Source organism: Astatotilapia calliptera, chromosome 10, assembly GCF_900246225.1.
Source record: "Astatotilapia calliptera chromosome 10, fAstCal1.2, whole genome shotgun sequence".
In the NCBI taxonomy this organism is placed as follows: domain Eukaryota; kingdom Metazoa; phylum Chordata; class Actinopteri; order Cichliformes; family Cichlidae; genus Astatotilapia; species Astatotilapia calliptera.
The window spans coordinates 10,112,458-10,130,030 of NC_039311.1; the positions used below are offsets into that span (position 1 = coordinate 10,112,458).

The window sequence follows — 17,573 nt, forward strand, 5'->3', positions numbered from 1 at the left end:
TTATAGGTGCATAAACTAGCCCAAACATAGCCCATTGATAGGTGGTTGCTAGGAAGCATGGTCATAAGCATGGCCTAAGATGCACCTGTGTGCAAGCTTTGTGTAATAAATGTGTACTTTATTATTTAATGTGCTTTTAATGTTATATAAGGCTTAAGACATCCAGCATTTTATTTTATATGTTGCTGTAATTTCTTTAATTCATCTTCAGAAATAGTTCTCCAGGCTTCTTGAAGGACATTTAAAGCTCTTCTTTGGCTCTTGGCTGCCTCCCCCCCCCCCCATGACTGATAGTGTTCCACGTGGTGTTTTTCTATCCAGGGTTAGCTGTTTGGGATCATTTTCATATTGAAAATTAAAGCCAGTACCATGCAGTACACACTTTCTGAAGGATGGTGGATCAAAATCTGATTCTATCACTTTTGACAAGCCCCCCAACACAAGTGTCTAGATGCAGCCCCAAACCATGAAAATGATTTGAGCCTGAAACTTGAAATTTAGATTCATCATTCTGTGGGACCTGTAACCATCCACATAACAGGTTCTGGATTAGGCACTAGCATCTGCACCTCATTAGTAGAAAAGGACCGTTTAGTTCTTGAATGGCGGATCTCTAAATTCTCGCCAGATGTTCTGTCATTAATACTCTCTATGATTTTGGTCTGTGGAGCTGAGAAGTCAAATAGCGTTTCATTACTTACCAAAGATTATGATATTACTAAACTGTTAACCTTCACGCAGAGAGACTAATCTTGGACGGATTAAACAAATAAAAATACTGCATATACTGTAGGAAGCAGATTCTCGGTTGATGCAAGGGATTGAGTCAGGAAAAAAGTCAGGAGGTCATTTGCTAAGTTTTTAAGGTTCCTATAATACCAGCTCATATTGCATGGATACTTTGATAGTCCAGGTTTCCAGGTTGAACACTGAGGCTCACAGACTTTATATACTTTTTCCACTGAAAACATATATTACATCAACACTGATCACACTTTCCTTTATGTGCTTTGTGCATTGCTGAGAATTTCTTCTGTAGAACGCGACTGTAGGTCAGTGTTATGGCAGGTTTAATAGTGGGTGCAATATCAGAAAAACACAACTGGTTGTTTTGCATAGATTAGCCCAACTCCATTTTGAAAGCAGGCTGAAGCAACGCAAAGTCAAGAAAAAGTTGGAGGCTGAACAGCTTTTAAAGGTACAGTGTGTGCGTGTCTGCATGTGTGTGTGTGTGTGCGTATGCCGAGGAGAGATGAGATGAGGCGCTGGAGTTGCAGCTGAGAGGCTTCTTAATTGATTTCACAGGGAGAGGAGCGGGGGCGGGGCACACGCAGAATATGGGGGGGCTTAATTATTAATGACAGAATCTGCAGATAAAACAGAGGGACAGCAAGCCACTTTACATAACAGTGCAGCGGTGCAACAGTGCGAGCAGTTTTCTTTCTCTTTCTGTCCTTTTCGCTTTATCCAACAAGCCGTGCGCAGATTTGCCGCCATTTTTCTTGCTGCTGTCTCTCTTTGCATGTAAATGAAACACTTCATGTTTTTTACTCTGGTCTTCATAAAGATTTTCTCCAGCTAAGAAGTGCAGCAGGATATCTACTTCATCTTGCCCCTGTAATACTCTACAATTGCTCCTCCTCTAACATATGCATTATTTAACGTGCTCTCAAGGCCTTGGTGTCTTCAAGGCCTAACGTAAGGCCTTGAAGACACCATCAGCTGCTAGCAAGACTGTGTCGGGGGGGGGGGGGGCAGCTAAGCTGATGGAGAATAAGTGTTTGTATGTTTTAATACATCTGGTGTATATGACTGTGTTTTTGTATAGGGCTGTTCCAGAGGGCCATTGCTCAGAGTGGCTCAGCCATCTCCAGTTGGTCGGTGAACTACCGACCGCAGATTTATACCAAGATCCTGGCCAAGAAGGTTGGCTGCACCACAGGGGACAATGCAGAGTTGGTGGACTGTCTGCGTAGGAAGAGTTTCAGGGAGCTGGTGGACCAAGACATCCAGCCTGCCCGATACCACATCGCCTTTGGTCCTGTGGTAGATGGGGACGTGGTACCTGATGACCCTGAGATCCTCATGCAGCAGGTCGGCTTTGAATTCTTCAATTACCGTACACTGTGTGATACTGTGAGAGACAGAATATCAAAAAGTATTTGATCCGCTGCGCCAGACAGAATTCTGGCTCCCACAGTTTGACTTTGATTTTTCAATTTCATTTTTCTCCATTATAATGAAAATCACATAAAATCAGAAATTCAAACCTACAAATTCAGCAGAGGATGAAATAATTATTTAACCTATACTATATAAATACATTCCTGACAAGCATTACTGCTCCATTCTGTTTTGTATGTCATGCTTTGTGTGTGTTTGTCGTGACACCAGGGCGAGTTCCTCAACTACGACATACTGCTGGGTGTCAACCAGGGAGAGGGCCTGAAGTTTGTGGATGACAGTGAAGGAGAAGATGGAATATCAGCTGCCTCATTTGACTATACTATCTCCAACTTTGTGGACAATCTGTATGGATACCCCGATGGTCAGATCCTATCCCTATTTTTCTAGACTATTACGATGTGTTTCTTTCTAAATGTTGTCAACAGCACTAAGCATTTATAAAAATGACATCGATTTGCTTGTGAATAGTGACTACAGTCCTTCGTAAGCCAGGCTGGTCAACAGTATTCACAGTAAATTATGTTTCGGAATCTTCCTGTGGCAAAAAACATGTTTTGACCAAAAAATCTAAAAGATTTCAGCCTTACATGCTTCCACATAATGTCGCAGACAAACATGGACTCTATCATGGCATAAATGCTCACATTAACTTCTGTTTTTTCCAAGGTAAAGATATCCTCAGGGAAACCATAAAGTTCATGTACACAGACTGGGCTGACAGAGACAACAGCGACATGCGCAGGAAGACCCTCCTGGCTCTGTTCACAGACCACCAGTGGGTGGCCCCAGCTGTCGCCACTGCCAAACTCCACGCTGAGTTCCAGTCACCTGTCTACTTCTATACCTTCCACCACCACTGTCAGACCGAGGCGAGGCCAGACTGGGCAGATGCTGCCCATGGAGATGAGATCCCCTATGTGTTTGGGATTCCCATGGTGGGGGCCACTGACTTGTTTCCTTGTAACTTCTCCAAGAATGACGTAATGCTCAGTGCTGTTGTGATGACATATTGGACCAACTTTGCCAAGTCAGGGTCAGTATAACACTTAATTTCAAGTGAATTATGAATTGTGTATAAAGTATTGATTATATTTGTCACATATAACACAATGACTAACTCAGTCAGACTTTTAAAAGACAAGCCCAGTGATATTTCTGGGGATTTTACAGATGAAACATTTTTGTGTTTAAAGCTTTATGGATCAGTCCTCTGTGTTGAGATTCTGAAAGACACACAGCATACAAGAGTTTCAGTAAACACTAACATAGAACATGACATTTCTAAAACTGCCGTCCTGGAATTTTCACACACAGCCATCTCTAGAAACTCACAGAAATTCACGTTAAAAGAGTTTGGAGGAGAATTGGTGTTGTCACAAAACCTATAGTGACACAGAGGAATCCCCCACAGTGGAAGAGACTGGGTTTCCATTTCTGTGAGCCATGAACAGAAATCTAAAGCAACAGAGGGCACAAGATCATCAAAACCCGAAAATTGGAAACTGATCGTTGCTTTCTCTAAATGATAGGGTCAGAAGTTGAGGACACTTGAGGACAGCATTAATCCATAGACCCTGCCTTGTGTCAACAGTCCAGCCTGCTGGTGGTTCAGTGGTGCAGGGAATGTTTTTTGGCACACCATAAGAATTAATTATGAATTAATTATGGTTTGAATGCCACATCCTGCCTGAGTATTGTTGCAGACCATGTGAAACACTATGTCATAATCACACCCACTGGAGGGGAAAACACTTGGCCCCACATTGCGTTGCTGAGCTCTGAAATGCTGCAAATGCTCTTAATTGGTTAAAAGCATCATATTTTGCTGTATGTGGGGAGGGCACTGGTTAGTACCGTTGTCACATAACAAGAAGGACAAGGAGTTACTGTCACAATAAAAAATCAATAGAGAGCCCATGTAGCCACAGTTTACCATCTTTTAATTGATATTTCCAGCATTATGGTAAGACTGTTTCACATGCAAATGTTAGCTAAGGCAAATCAGACTCATTGTTATAAACATGGCAGTGAGTTTAGGGGACTTCACTGCAAGAAATTGATTATGGCCTGCATTTGTATAGCGCTTTTCTAGTCCATAGGACCCCAAAGCGCTTCACACTACATTCAGTCATTCACCCATTCACACACACATTCACACACTGGCGATAGCAAGCTACATTGTAGCCACAGCTGCCCTGGGGCGCACTAACAGAGGCGAGGCTGCCGGACACAGGCGCCACCGGGCCCTCTGACCACCACCAGTAGGCAAACATGGGGTTAGTATCTTGCCCAAGCAGCCAGGATGCAGCCTTTTGAGGTCTGGTAATCAATGCTTTGTTCACTGCTCTTGCAAACTGTGGCAGCCCAGTGGTTAGCAAAAAAGCAAAAAAGGTTCTAGTATGTAGTCTCTTGGTCCTGTATGTGCTACAGCTTCCTCCCACTCTCCAAAGACATGCATGATAGGTTTTGTGGTGATTCTAAACTGGCCATGAATGTGAGGTAGATAGAATGCTTGAAGTATATACAAAACAGCACCATAAAGTGCTCAGAGCGATCACTAGATCACCATATAAATGCCAGTCTGCTGCTGTTATGTCGATAACCACAGGCACCACCCCCCCAAAAACATTATGCATTAATGCCCCAAAAGAATACCATCTACAATCACGACTTCACCTCTCCAAAAGGAAGATGTCAAAACAAGTTTTCTACAGAACATCATGTTATCCAACTTTTTCTGCCTGTGTGCCTATTTTGGAATCCCTAAGCTCCTGCACTGATTCAGAGAGATGCCTGTAGAGGCCAAGTTCTTTGCTGACTTGTGCCTCCATCCCAGCTAAAATGGCAGGTTATAAACTTTAGGAGGTACATGACAACACAAAAGCACAAGGATGACAACAACAAGCATAAACCACCTGCAGTAAAGCACTTGAAGGTTATAGAGCGCCTAGTAATTTGCTATTCTTTGCTCTTTTACCCTCAAATGTCATATCAGTTCCTTTTTTTTGGTTGACTGACTTTATCAAAGCAAATATAAGGTTAGGTTTATAGCCTAATAATTGTGTCTTGTGTCTTACAGAGACCCTAACCTACCAGTTCCTCAGGACACCACGTTCATCCACACTAAGCCTAACCGATTTGAGGAGGTCATCTGGACCAAGTTCAGCTCCAAGGACAAGCAGTACTTGCATATTGGCCTGAAGCCCCGTGTCAGAGATAACTACCGCGCTAACAAGGTGGCTTTTTGGCTGGAGCTGGTACCGCACCTCCACAGCCTTCACGAGGAAATCATTAACTCCATCACCACCCGTCTGCCACCTGGAGGCACCAGCCGCTGGAAGGCCCCTCATCCTGGCACTCGCTCAACACGGCACCCTGTGGTCTCTACCTACCCGCCGGATCCTGACCCTGACAGTTCAGAGAGGCCCCGCTATCCTCCCTTCCCCAGCGAGACGAGGGACTACTCCACCGAGCTGAGCGTAACGGTAGCTGTCGGCGCCTCGCTTCTTTTCTTGAACGTGCTGGCCTTTGCCGCACTTTACTATAAGCGGGACAAGCGCCATGAACTCATGCAGAGACGCCACCGCCGACTTTCCCCGCAACGCGGCACGACAATGGGCATGGGTGTTGGCATGGGAGTCGTAGGGGCCCCACCGCACAATGACCTAGCGCTGAGTCAGGAGGAGGAGCTAATGTCACTGCAGATGAAACAGCAGAGGGTGGAGCTAGAGCATGGGACCCCCTTACCGTCCCGCGGTGTCCACGGCGACCTGGAACCGCTGCGGCCTCCCGTGTGCCCACCTGACTACACGCTGGCCCTGCGGCGAGCGCCCGAAGATGTGCCACTGATGACAGCTAACACCATTACCATGATCCCCAGCACCATTAGCAGCATGCAGCCCCTTCACCCCTTCAACACTTATCCCCCTGTCCCAGCCCCGTCTACTACACCCGTCCCCAGCCACAGCAACAATGCTCTGCCACACCAACACTCCACCACCCGTGTATAGGACCAGGCACAAGCTCTGCTACCCCACTCTGGGCTTACAGAGATGCACCACACAAACTGCTCCATCCAAACTCCACCTTCTCTTCTTCTTTACTCTACTTTTCTCTTTTCTCATTAAGCCCTCAACTAAAGCTGCAGTTTGTAAGATACGAAGCAGTGAAATACCTCTAAACTGTAACCGTAACTCAAGGTGGGGGGGGGACTTGATTAAGAAAGGTCCTTTGCCAAAACACCGTCATACTAGATGCATACCGCTTTTCCCCGTCAACGCGCTTTCAACATCTGGTGCTTTGGAGAGCCACCAAACACGCAGCTTTAAGCTTGTAGCTCTCGCAGAGGGTTCTCAGGCTCATCAACAATCAGTCAGACATGTATTGTGGTAGCTCCGTTGTTTTGCGCATGTGTTGTTGTGTCAGTGTAAAAACTATGTTTAACGCCGAATGCAAATATTCATTTTCACTCATTTAGCAAAAAAGATAAAACAGTAGCGAGCAGCTTTGTTTGAGGCAACATATGTCCCGACAAGCTGCCTGTCATGAAGCGTTGATTCCCTGAAACTTACAAATTGCAGCTTTAAAGGCCCAATCTGGAAGTGAAATTTGGCACCCTGTGTTTAGCACTCTGTCCCAACAGCTGTCCCTCCTTTGTGATTTTTGGGGATTATTGTTTAGCGTGAAATGTATTTGACGGGCCTAGAAGGAAAAGGGGTGGAATCCACTGGATGGCGAATCACGACTTTTTAATTTTAAAATGCGATTTTATTAATTAGACATATATTTACTGGTTTGTTTGGTTGAGTTTTTTCTTTTTTTCTTTGGTTGTGATGCTAGCTGAATAACATAAAGCATCCCATGGAGATTAAGTTGCCCACGCTTTAAAAAAAAAAAACCCAACCAAAAACAAAAGTGCATACTCACCACTGCTGCTTTCAAAACATTTCCAGATTGAGGCCTCAACTGTGGGGCGGTACAGGAAATTACTGAATCCCACTCACTTTGTGGGATGCAACCTGGAATCCAGGCTGCCCATTAGAAGTCGCTGCATTTCAGCCACACACACTCTAATCACATCCATTACATTATTTATCTTCATACCCACAATCTCTTTTGTCTCATTTAACCGCTTCTCTCGTTCTCGCTCTGCATCTGCCCTTGTAGCTCTTTTTATTAAAACCATCGACATAATCCATCTGCATTCCTTTCCTCTTTCTTGCAATCACTTCTAGACTCTCTTTTTCCTTTTGGAGTCTTTTATACAAAAACACAAGTGTAAATGATGTATTATTAATAAATTGTAAGGATATGAATGAAAAAAAAAGATATTCTGATATCTCGTTTTTACCAGCATTCTTGGTGCCAAGTACTGTGATAAAGTTCCTCTTTTACTGGCGTCCAGTGGACCGCCTGGAGAGGTCCACCCTGACTGTATCTTACAAAAGGAATTACCATAAAAAAAAGTGCCAACCCCTTCATCTTTAGTTTTGAACCACACACTTTTTTTAAAACTTTTTTTTTAAATTCCACTCAATGTTGCACTGTGGCTGGTCTCTTCTTTAAAGAGAAATCAGATTCAATATATCCTCTTTTTCTTTTCTTTTTTTTAAGGAGTTTTATTAACAACTTTACTGTGTGGGATATTTGTTGCATGTTTGGATTTTTTTTCTGGGTTTTTTTCTAGAAGTTAGCTTGTCATTTTGATGATTTGCCATTTATTTTATTTTGAAAATCTTTTCTTTTTTCTTTTTAATATCCCGTTTCAATATCAGCTGCACTTTGTGGTACTTCAGAAAGTATTAAAGTATTAAAAGATGAATATTGTGTAAAACTATGATTATAACAAAGAGAGTAAATATTTCCTCTTTATTTTTTTCATTCCCTAACACACCGAGGCTGTGCTGCAAAAACTACAGGAAAGACTGATGAAAGCCTTTATAACCCCCCCCCCCTTTTTCCCCCCCTTTTTTTTTTTTTTTTTTTTTTGCTGTTTCTCTTTATCTTTTGCAATGTCGAGCTTGCACAGTCACTGTCTCTGAATCAACCTGAAGATAGCACTTTTTTTTTAAGTTAGGGAAAAAAAGAAATGACTACTTTACACAAAGAGTATAAATAAGGTCTTTGTCTGTGACTGGACATTAACCTCCCTCCTGCTTCAAAGTCTTTGAGGACTGCCCGACAGTTATCTTTTTTCCGTCTGCTCTTTTGTTGTCCCATGTTTCTGGCTTTTGCAAAAGGCAGGAGAAAGGATAAGATGTATTTATGGTCAAAAAAAAAAAAGGTGAGAGAGCCTTGTATGCGCGTTTCACATCTTTCGCACAATCCAACACGGACACGGGTCACACTCTGGACAATGAGGAGGAGGAGGAAAAAAACAAAACAAAAAAAACAAAGCAAACTAAACAGAAACAGTGACATTAGGACAAACGCTGGACAAACACAGTGCCGATGACGAAAATAGCGACAGTACGATCCGTCAGTGCGCAGAGGATACATTCTGAAAACCCAGTTTAACAGACATTACTCACACAACATAAACCGTGAACGCAAGGTGAGCAGGATCCCCCGTCCTCTTCCTCTCTTGTCCCCCTCCTTCCTTGTGATGTCCCGTCTGCTTAGGATAACCACACTCTGGAGCCAGACTGCCATCCCTCACGCTGGACTGGAGCAAGCTGCGAGGACAAAAGAACAACAACAACAACAAAAAAAGAACCCACCCAAAAAAAAAACAAAAAAAGGAAAAAAAGAACCCAACAACACATAAAAACAAACTGTACATTTTTTTAAGTGTAAGCGAACAAAACTGGAATTTGTAAATATTATGTTTGTCGTTTGGTTTGACTGACTGGCCGGATCTTTTCTTTGTGACAACAGGTGCAAGTTTTGGTGACTTACATGGTTTTCAAATATGTTCGGTTCTCCTTTGTTTCCTTGAACTCAAGGTCAGGTTCCAGTAGGTTGTATGGGCACAGCGTGGTTGAGGGCAGCATGAACATGAAAAAGGAATGTCTACGGCTCAGGTTCGCATAGATTGTGATAAAAATAGTCTTGCCTAAAATGTGACGTACAGGCCTGACACTATTCCATCAATCATGAAGGCAGCTTTTGAGTGAAATGAATCCCTTCATTGGTTTAAAAAAAAAAAAAAAGAAAAGCCAAAGAACAGCTGTGGAGAACACACGAAAAAGGAGGAAATTGAGAAGATTTGTGAAATGAGGCTTGGAAAAAACAACATGTTAGTTCTTTAAATATGCTCAAAAATAGAAAAAAAAAGATTTATTTTTTTTATTTTTCTTTGTGATGCTGTTGAATTTACTTGTTAGTGTCTCACATTGTCTCGGGCATTGTCATACAGTATAACCTGTAATTGGGAAGTTGTGAAATCCTTTGTATTCTTTTAGTCTAATTTCAAACTCTAGTAACCACGGTGGTTGTTTTGCTACCTTTTTGCAATCTTGTCTGCACATTGAATTTTGGGGATTATTGATCCAGCTGTTTGTTAGTGAGTTTAAGTTAGCCACAGCATAAGAAAATGTGTGTTTTTCTTTCCTTCTTTCTTTTTTCCTTCTTTTTTGGAAACAAGGGATTTGGACGAGCCAACAGATAACGGAAGCACACTCACCAAGTTTACATGTTTACACTACAGTTTTGATGTTGGCTTAAGGTAAGGGGAGAAAGTATTACACCGATCCAAATATCTTCTTCTTCTTATATAAGATTTAATGCCAGAAAGGTAAAGTGAAGGCTTGCACCTGTTTGTCTGTTTCATTTGATTCAGTAAAACCTGCTTGAGGCTCAAGAGACTGTGAGAGAGCATAATGACCAGAAGGGGTTGAAAGAATTAAAGTTAATATTTCTATTTCAAATAGAGGCTATTACACACTGTATGTTGTGTATCTGAACTGGAAAACATTAAAAGACATTCTTAAACAAATGCTGTGCCATCGCTTTTATGACATGGCTGGGTTTGTACTGCTAAAAAGGTGTTTGTGGTTTGGCCACTGGGTGGCAGAGGAATTCTGCAGCATGTGAACACAACTTGGCTTCCTAGTATTTAAGTATCGCATTAGCAGGCAAATTCTAATTTACAGAAAGACAAAACATGGCGTCATTTTAGCCTTAGTGTAAAAAAGATGTTAGTTACTCTGATGTGAAGTTTCCGAAGTCCATTTTGAAGTCTGGAGAGAAGCATGTCTGCTATTGTTTCCACTGTTGTAAAAATAATTGGATGTGGCAAGGACAGGCAGGTGTAACTGTAAATCTGCATTCTCATTGGCTTCCAGTTTATGATTTACAAATTAGTAGACCATGAGCAGTTTTGTTTGTTTGTTTGTTTTTAATTTGGTTTGACCCAAAATGAATGAATGAGCCAATAAATTTGCCCGGAAGGTGTTTATAGTAGTCAAGATAGAAAGGACCAGAAGCTTTTTTTGCAGCCACAGCCACCTGCTGACCTTCAGATAAAATGCGAATTTAAAGCACTTCCTCTTTGCCTTCATATTTTGAACTAAAGCTTCAAAGTTTCGTCCATGTTTTAGATCATCTATGGTTAGAGTGAGTAAAAATTAATTCCTGGATTTCAGATTTAGTCACTGCCAAGAACCTCTGGTCTGGTAAAAAAAACAAACAAGAAACCAAAAAAAGCTATTTAGCTAGTAGTTATTTAGTAAGCTAGCTTAGTTTCATGCTAGCTAGCTCAGTTTCTAGCTTACAGTACTTAATGTTTGCTAACAGATGCAGAACTCCTGCCGAAAGAATTTGACAATGGAAAGAATCTGACTAATGTAAAACTTCAAAAAGGGGTTAAGAAGGCAAGAAAAATAAAGAAAGGAAAAAATTACAGAGTTAGTTGCTAGTGTTTTTGAAGGCATGTATTGTCCCACTAGAACAATAAAATAGAACAGGTCAAACATGCCCTATAACTTCACCTGGGTCCTGCAGTCATTTGTAGGTTTTAAGAACTGTCTACAAGACCAGGGTGGATAAATATAATTTTATCTTTAACGGACTCAATCAGGAGAAAACAAATGTATGTTTGGTAAGAAAGCTACATCTAAGATGAATTTGAATGTAAGGAATGTGCTTAAAAACATTATCTTTTGCCTTCTCACTTCTTCCAGTCCAACATTTTGATTGTATTCTTTAAACTTATCAAAGTGACTATGCAAAGCATTATTTTCTGATTCTATTTGTATTATGATATATCTATATTGGACATGAATATTACCATTCGTGACCCTGTATCAGGTTTAGCGTACGGCTAGTTTTTCATCTGTAGTCACCTAGCATTTTATGTCTTCTTTTAGCTATATTTTTCAGAGTGTAAACTCTGGTTCATTGTTTCCTTTCTGTTTCTGGTACCAAGAAACTACTTGAGTTTCTTTAGGGTGTTTCAAGGTTACATAAGTATTTTATTTAAAGACTTTGGACACAACTCTGTTTCCCTGTCTCGTGTTTTTGTACTTGCAGGGTGGCCAGTTCTGTGGTGTAACTGTCCTCGGTGTCATTCAGCTGCCTCTCCAGTGAGTCATTTGTGACACATACTGACGACAGTCCTGTTTTCCACTGCACCTGATAATGCTGATGTCCTCTTTCTACACTGTAGTGTTAGTGATCTTGGCCAGGGGTATTGCAGGAGAGAGATGTTGCACTCATAGAATTCTTAATTGAAATCTGCAGAAGAATTGAAAAGTAGTAGCACTTTTTAGAATTTTAGATAGTAAGATAAGTAAGACTTGGATAAAACCAAATAGGGGAAGAGGATGAAGTCTGCTAATTTTTTAAAAGCATTTTTCGAAAAAGATTTGACAGGTAATTCTATATATGTAGAATGTCTACTCACATCATTGCCAGTATTGACATCACTCACCATGGTTGGTTGAAGTTCGTTCATTTTTTCTTTAATTTCAAAGGAGCAGTTTGTTAATTGGCATTTGTGTGCATCTCCTTTTCTGTTGTGCCTGTGTGGTCCAGTTTGTGACAAAGTTCATTTAAAAATGTGCTTCAAAATAACTGCTCAAATAAGTGCCTAGAGCCATTTCAATATGCCTTGATTTAACTTCACCTCAGAGGGTAATGTGCTTTTTCCCATCCCTTGGGGACATAGAATGCAGTGTCTCCAACTTTAAGGACTCTTTATTCGTCATATACCTTAAAACCAACCTTCAGTGTCTCCCTCCCTGCTCATTTCTCATTCCCCAACTACATCACACAGCCTCTACCTTCTTCAACCCTGATTTCTGCTTTATTCAAACATAATGATGATGAGACTATCATAACCATCATATTACTTCTTAGTTGCAAAGAAGATTTTCATTATGATAGATTACAGTGTGTGGCAGCATAGTACCCGAGTCAAAAAATAAAACACAATTCTTTGACATGTTTTAGCTCTGCCACAACACTGCCAAGCCGTGCCACACATGCACCAAAATTAGAGCTCCAGCTAATTCTGTGCATTCTGGTAGATAAACCAATGCTTATCCAGCACACATGGTGTAAAAACCATTGCCTTTCGCTGACTTGGTTTTGCAGAATGCTCATCAAGCAGAGATATGGCTCTGTGTAATATTCGGATCCTCGTGGAAATGTCCTACTGTTAGTCTGCCATTTGGAGGGAAAAAAAAACTCTGGTTCATTTTTGCAGTAATGCTTCCAGTCTCACCACGCCATCAATAGCTGATGAAACCTTCTTCTTAAAAGTATAAGGCTACTCATCATTATGTTAAATAAACAGGAATGAACACAAACTGAGCTCTGATTGTGGTTCAGTTCATTCACATCCAAATAATTCTAATTTCAAAGCCTGGCATAACTTGGCAGTGAGGGTTTCATGCTAGGAACTGTCCTCTCATCTGTTTATTCAGCTGCTGGTACACAATAATTTGTTATTACAGCAAATACACCAGACTAATGCACTACTTTAGTTGGATAAAGCTAGCGGAACGCTTTCCATTCATTCAGGTCCTTATGTGAAAATAAAACCTCCTTTGCCAAAGGTAAATTTCTTTGGTATCAGTGGTCAGTAAATGGTTTAAGAACTTGTTGCTCCTATTTTTACATCTCCCCCGTCAGATTTATTCTCCAATCAACTGATCATCTTTTTTCCAATTCCACTTTTGGCACTGTAAGTGAAACACCTCGAAATCTTTACAGTGGACAAACAAAAAGGACAGATCATTGTTGCGCATAATGCTTCCTGCAGCTGTGTACAGGCTTCCGTGTTCAACAGTTTTAGATCAATATATAGGAATTCCATAATGAAAAGCCTGAGAACTCAAACTGGTATACAATATATTTAACAGGTTTACTAAACATCATCTTCATCATTTCTTTTATCTCAAACACCACATCCTTATTTATACTTTAACAACTGCTTTAATGAATACACCCCACAAGGTTTAGTATAATTCATAAATACATATCACAGCTGTTTAGATGCACATTAATGTAATGTCAGGTCTTTTGCTCTCTGAATATACTCACTTGGATGATGTTTTCTGAACCCTAAGTTTTTTTTCTCTGCACTAGATGGCAGCATTGAGCTAGAAATTATAGAGAACACATCAAAACTTTTTTTTAAAGGGCATCTTGTACGAGGATATCTTTACCAACACAAAGACAGAGCATTGCCTTGTTTTTTGAATGTCCTCAGAATGATCAAATTTAGATTGTTATAGTTCTGGTTTTCAATTTGAGAACTTTACTACAAATGTGGGTTTAAAAAAACATATATATATTCAAAAGTCTTTTATTATTTGTAGGTTAACTAACCGATTAAAGACACTAAAACCCAACAGACACCCATAAAAGTCAAATCCAGTTTTTATATCTGGACAGACAATGAAACTTGCTCCACAATATACCACAGGGAGGCTATTTCTGATCTAACAACACCCTTTCTTTGGCATTTTACAAGAATTTCAAGTAAATGACTCCAGTGGACAGCTGTTGTAGTGTAAGAGGAGCCTTTATGTCCGAAAGCACATTTCTGATTCTTTTTGCTGTCAGCTTTAAAACAAGAGCAGTCTGATAATGAATGCCTCTGCAAAAGCTGAAAAATTCCCTCTACACCATGAATGAGTGCCGCGATCTGTCCAGGAGCAGATATTTGTGTTATAATTCTTGAGAACATCAATATCATGTATTCCAGTTGTTTTCATTGCAGTTGGATATGACATGCAGTATTCAGTGTTAGGATTCGGGTAAAGAATCCTTTTTGAAAAGTTCATGTATCTGCATCCGGATTAATGCCAAAGTTAATGATAGCCTTATTGAAAACTTTTTACGCAAATGTGTCCATATACTTTTAGTATTTTACACAAAAGCAACACAAACTCAGTTTGGGATATTAGATTAGGACAATTTATTAAATGAGCCAATTCCCATAGCCTTCCACACAAGATTACATAACTGTATTGCAATCCTTTTCTAAATAGAGTAGTCCTCCTCTAAAGCCTGAAAACCATCACCCAGAACATTTTTATTGAATGAAGAACATTTCATTTTATTCTGATACGGACTCCTTTCTTAGATAATATCTTGCAGGACAAAATTTGAATTACCTTACTTCTGCTATCATTGTTTTTATTATTGTTAATGGCTGCTGTTAGGCTACATAAACCCATATGCACACAGAGGATGTAGCTGAGATAGCATTCAGATGGTGTGCTGCAGATAAAGAGGAAGGGGTGAGGGAGAGACACAGTTGTCGTAGAAGATCTGAAGGTTGGTGTCGACTTCGATGTTATTTCTCAGAAACATTTCAAGCTCCAGGACTGTCATCTCGTGGATGCTGTTGCCCTCTTTGGCGTTTTTGGCTAGGGCTGCATGGGATGGGAAGAGAACGCGAACGTCATGGGGCGCGTTGCGGTCATACTCGGTGCAGCAGTAAGCAGACCACACATCTTCGGGGATGGCCACGCGGTTCTGATTGTTGCGACGGATCATGTTGCCCCTGGTGGTCACTCCAGTGACAATGTAGGCAGTGCCACGGCAGAAGTTGTTAAGGCGCACCCGGATCCGCTCCTCGTACTCTCGCCAAGGCCCGATGTTAAACTCTCGTATCTCTGGGACCACGTTGGTCAGTGTGTAAGTGGCAGCGCGGTCGTGTGGACTGGACTGATGCTGGTCTGGGTTCAGGTGACCTCTTTCATAAAGAACCACATCAGAGTAGTCATCCAGCACTGCCTGGCTGTCCTCAAACTTCATGTGCAGGTAGCCAGTTGGGAAGGGCAACATGTTCCCATTGCCATCGAGCTCTGCCAGCTGGGGAAATGAAATAAAACTTAAAGCAGTCTTTAACATGCCAAGAAATAGCACAAGATACCCAATAAAAGTTCTTTATGCAAGGCCTTTATGTCCCTTTTTCTTTCCAATTTTGGCTTCCTTGAAAGCTTCTTTTTTAACAAGTGTGGAATATCTCATTAGGCAATGGTTAAAATTCAAGGATTAATGAATGAAAAAAAAAGTATTTTTGAAACACTAACCTGTGGCTCGTACATCCAGGGGTAGTCCACACGTCTGTCTCCCTCAGTTTTCTTGAAGGTATAAGCCGAGTAAACTGGGATCCTCTTAGAAGGATCGTACAAGGTCACATAACGGGGTTTGTCAGCATATCGCTGGCAGATCTTCTTCAGTTTGGTGTCGACAAAACCCCGCGGCGGAGTCCCCATATAGAGGGAGTCCTTGCATCTCTCCACATGATTAAAATCTTGAACAACTGTTGCTGATGTGAGACTACTGATTATAAGAGCACAAACTAAAGGCAGCTGCAGGATCTCCATGGTCAACGTGTCTCTTCAATGTCTCGCACTGTGCTCTCTGCAGAACTATGACAGCGTAGGGTGTACGGTTAGGATTTAAATGTCACACAGCAGATAGGCAAAGCAGGAAGTGTGTGCGCCAACGACAGGCCTTCTAATGGATGGTGGCATTGATATGCAGGTTTGCTGCAGTATAGGTCAAACATACAGTGTTTAAAGCTTATGGACCTGTTGTGGTTAGGTTAAGTGCATCAGCTATATTGACTTTTAAGCTAACTATCAAAACTTTTTTAATGTTCTTAATGAAGTCGTGGCTTGATTTTTGAGACAGAGGCCAATATCATACTGATGGCCTAATCAAATAAATTCAAAGAGGATAGCTAGGATGTCACAATGACTTATTTTTCCCAAGAAAAACTGTAATTGGTATTCACTCTCGCATAAGCCCGAGGTCTGCTGAACGATAATGAAACAGAGGACACTGGAATGTATTCAGGAAGATGCTACTGGAGGAATCCTAAAATGCAAATCCATCTAATCTATGTTGGCGATGAACAAAAGGCTCACAGTCCAGAAAAAGGCACTACGTATACACGTTTCGCAGTAAAGTACTACTCACCGTGAAGCATGGATAAGCCAGAGGCATGAACAGATAAAGGATGGAAATTCAGCTACATAGTGACACTTGGTAACTATGTCATTCTCCTGTATAGCTGAAAACAATAGTTAAACTAGAGCATAATGACTTGGACAAGGATAATCGAGTGTCTATAAGCTTTGGTACCAAAGATGGTATTGTTTTTAATACATATAGCCAAGAATAAAAAATTCGAAATGCAAGTTTTGTGAGGACACTGGAGCAAAAGTACTTCATAGCAACTCAAGAAACTTCCCTTGCAGTACAGTGCAAGTATTTCTTAGCAAATGGCTCAGTGTTCTGCCAAAACGGCTTCGGCACTTATTTTGGCAGCTCACTGTGTACAGAGCGAGTAATCCATCTGAAGACGGCGTCCTTTTTCCAAAGTTTTTTTTTCCTCTTTGTCCTCTCACTTATAATAACAGCTTTTGAACCTATATTGCATATTCTTTATTTTTTACTGTATATTTTTCTTCATCCAACTTGTTGTCAGCCAGTATTTGATGACAGGCTCTCCTTATCAAGCTCACTTGAGCCTGTTTTCCACCTCATAAACATATCAAGCCACCGCCCACGTGTCCCGTCAGAGGTTGTTTGCTTTAATTAACCATGCTAGGATAAAGATTAACATTTGATTCAGGGTTACCTGTACCCACCTTTTGCAGATGGAAAGAACTGGAAAGTGTGTGAAAAGCTCAAAGTTACGGATGTGCAGCTGAGGCGTCTAAAAGCTTTGACATTTACTGTAAGCTGCCTTTTTTTATGACAATTTGAATTATCTCAAAATACCAGTCCAAGGAGCTAGATGGTGACGGATTCTGTTATAGCAATACAAAAGCATACAAAAAGAGCAATTCATGGAAAATGTTCGTTCATATTCATATTTTAAATATAGACAAGTGTATTGATTTTTTCTCTCTCATTAAAATCAGTTCAAATGAACACACTTAGGCTTTCGGGGTATGTCCAATATGAAGTGATGG

General features: G+C 40.9%; 2 protein-coding genes across 3 annotated transcripts in view; one reads left to right on the top strand and one right to left on the bottom strand.

The window, feature by feature from the left end:
* nlgn2b (neuroligin 2b) overlaps positions 1-7,443 on the top strand; it is a 63,073-nt gene extending 55,630 nt beyond the window's left edge. Inside the window, exons 6-9 of one of the 2 annotated variants that reach the window (XM_026181505.1) lie at positions 1,829-2,094; positions 2,395-2,548; positions 2,854-3,220; positions 5,267-7,443. In XM_026181505.1, coding sequence (XP_026037290.1) covers positions 1,829-2,094; positions 2,395-2,548; positions 2,854-3,220; positions 5,267-6,197 — 1,718 coding nt within the window. In that variant the 3' untranslated portion in view covers positions 6,198-7,443. The remainder of the gene's footprint in view (positions 1-1,828; positions 2,095-2,394; positions 2,549-2,853; positions 3,221-5,266) is intronic. The other variant, XM_026181506.1, reaches the window with a different exon arrangement.
* Positions 7,444-12,036: 4,593 nt separating this feature from the next.
* LOC113031165 (endonuclease domain-containing 1 protein) lies at positions 12,037-16,023 on the bottom strand. Its single transcript, XM_026183103.1, has 2 exons — positions 15,678-16,023; positions 12,037-15,456 (listed from the first exon to the last, which is right to left on the bottom strand). Exons 1-2 carry the CDS (start codon positions 15,972-15,974, stop codon positions 14,848-14,850), a joined length of 906 nt encoding a protein of 301 aa, XP_026038888.1. The 5' UTR covers positions 15,975-16,023; the 3' UTR covers positions 12,037-14,847.
* Between the last annotated feature and the right edge of the window lie 1,550 nt (positions 16,024-17,573).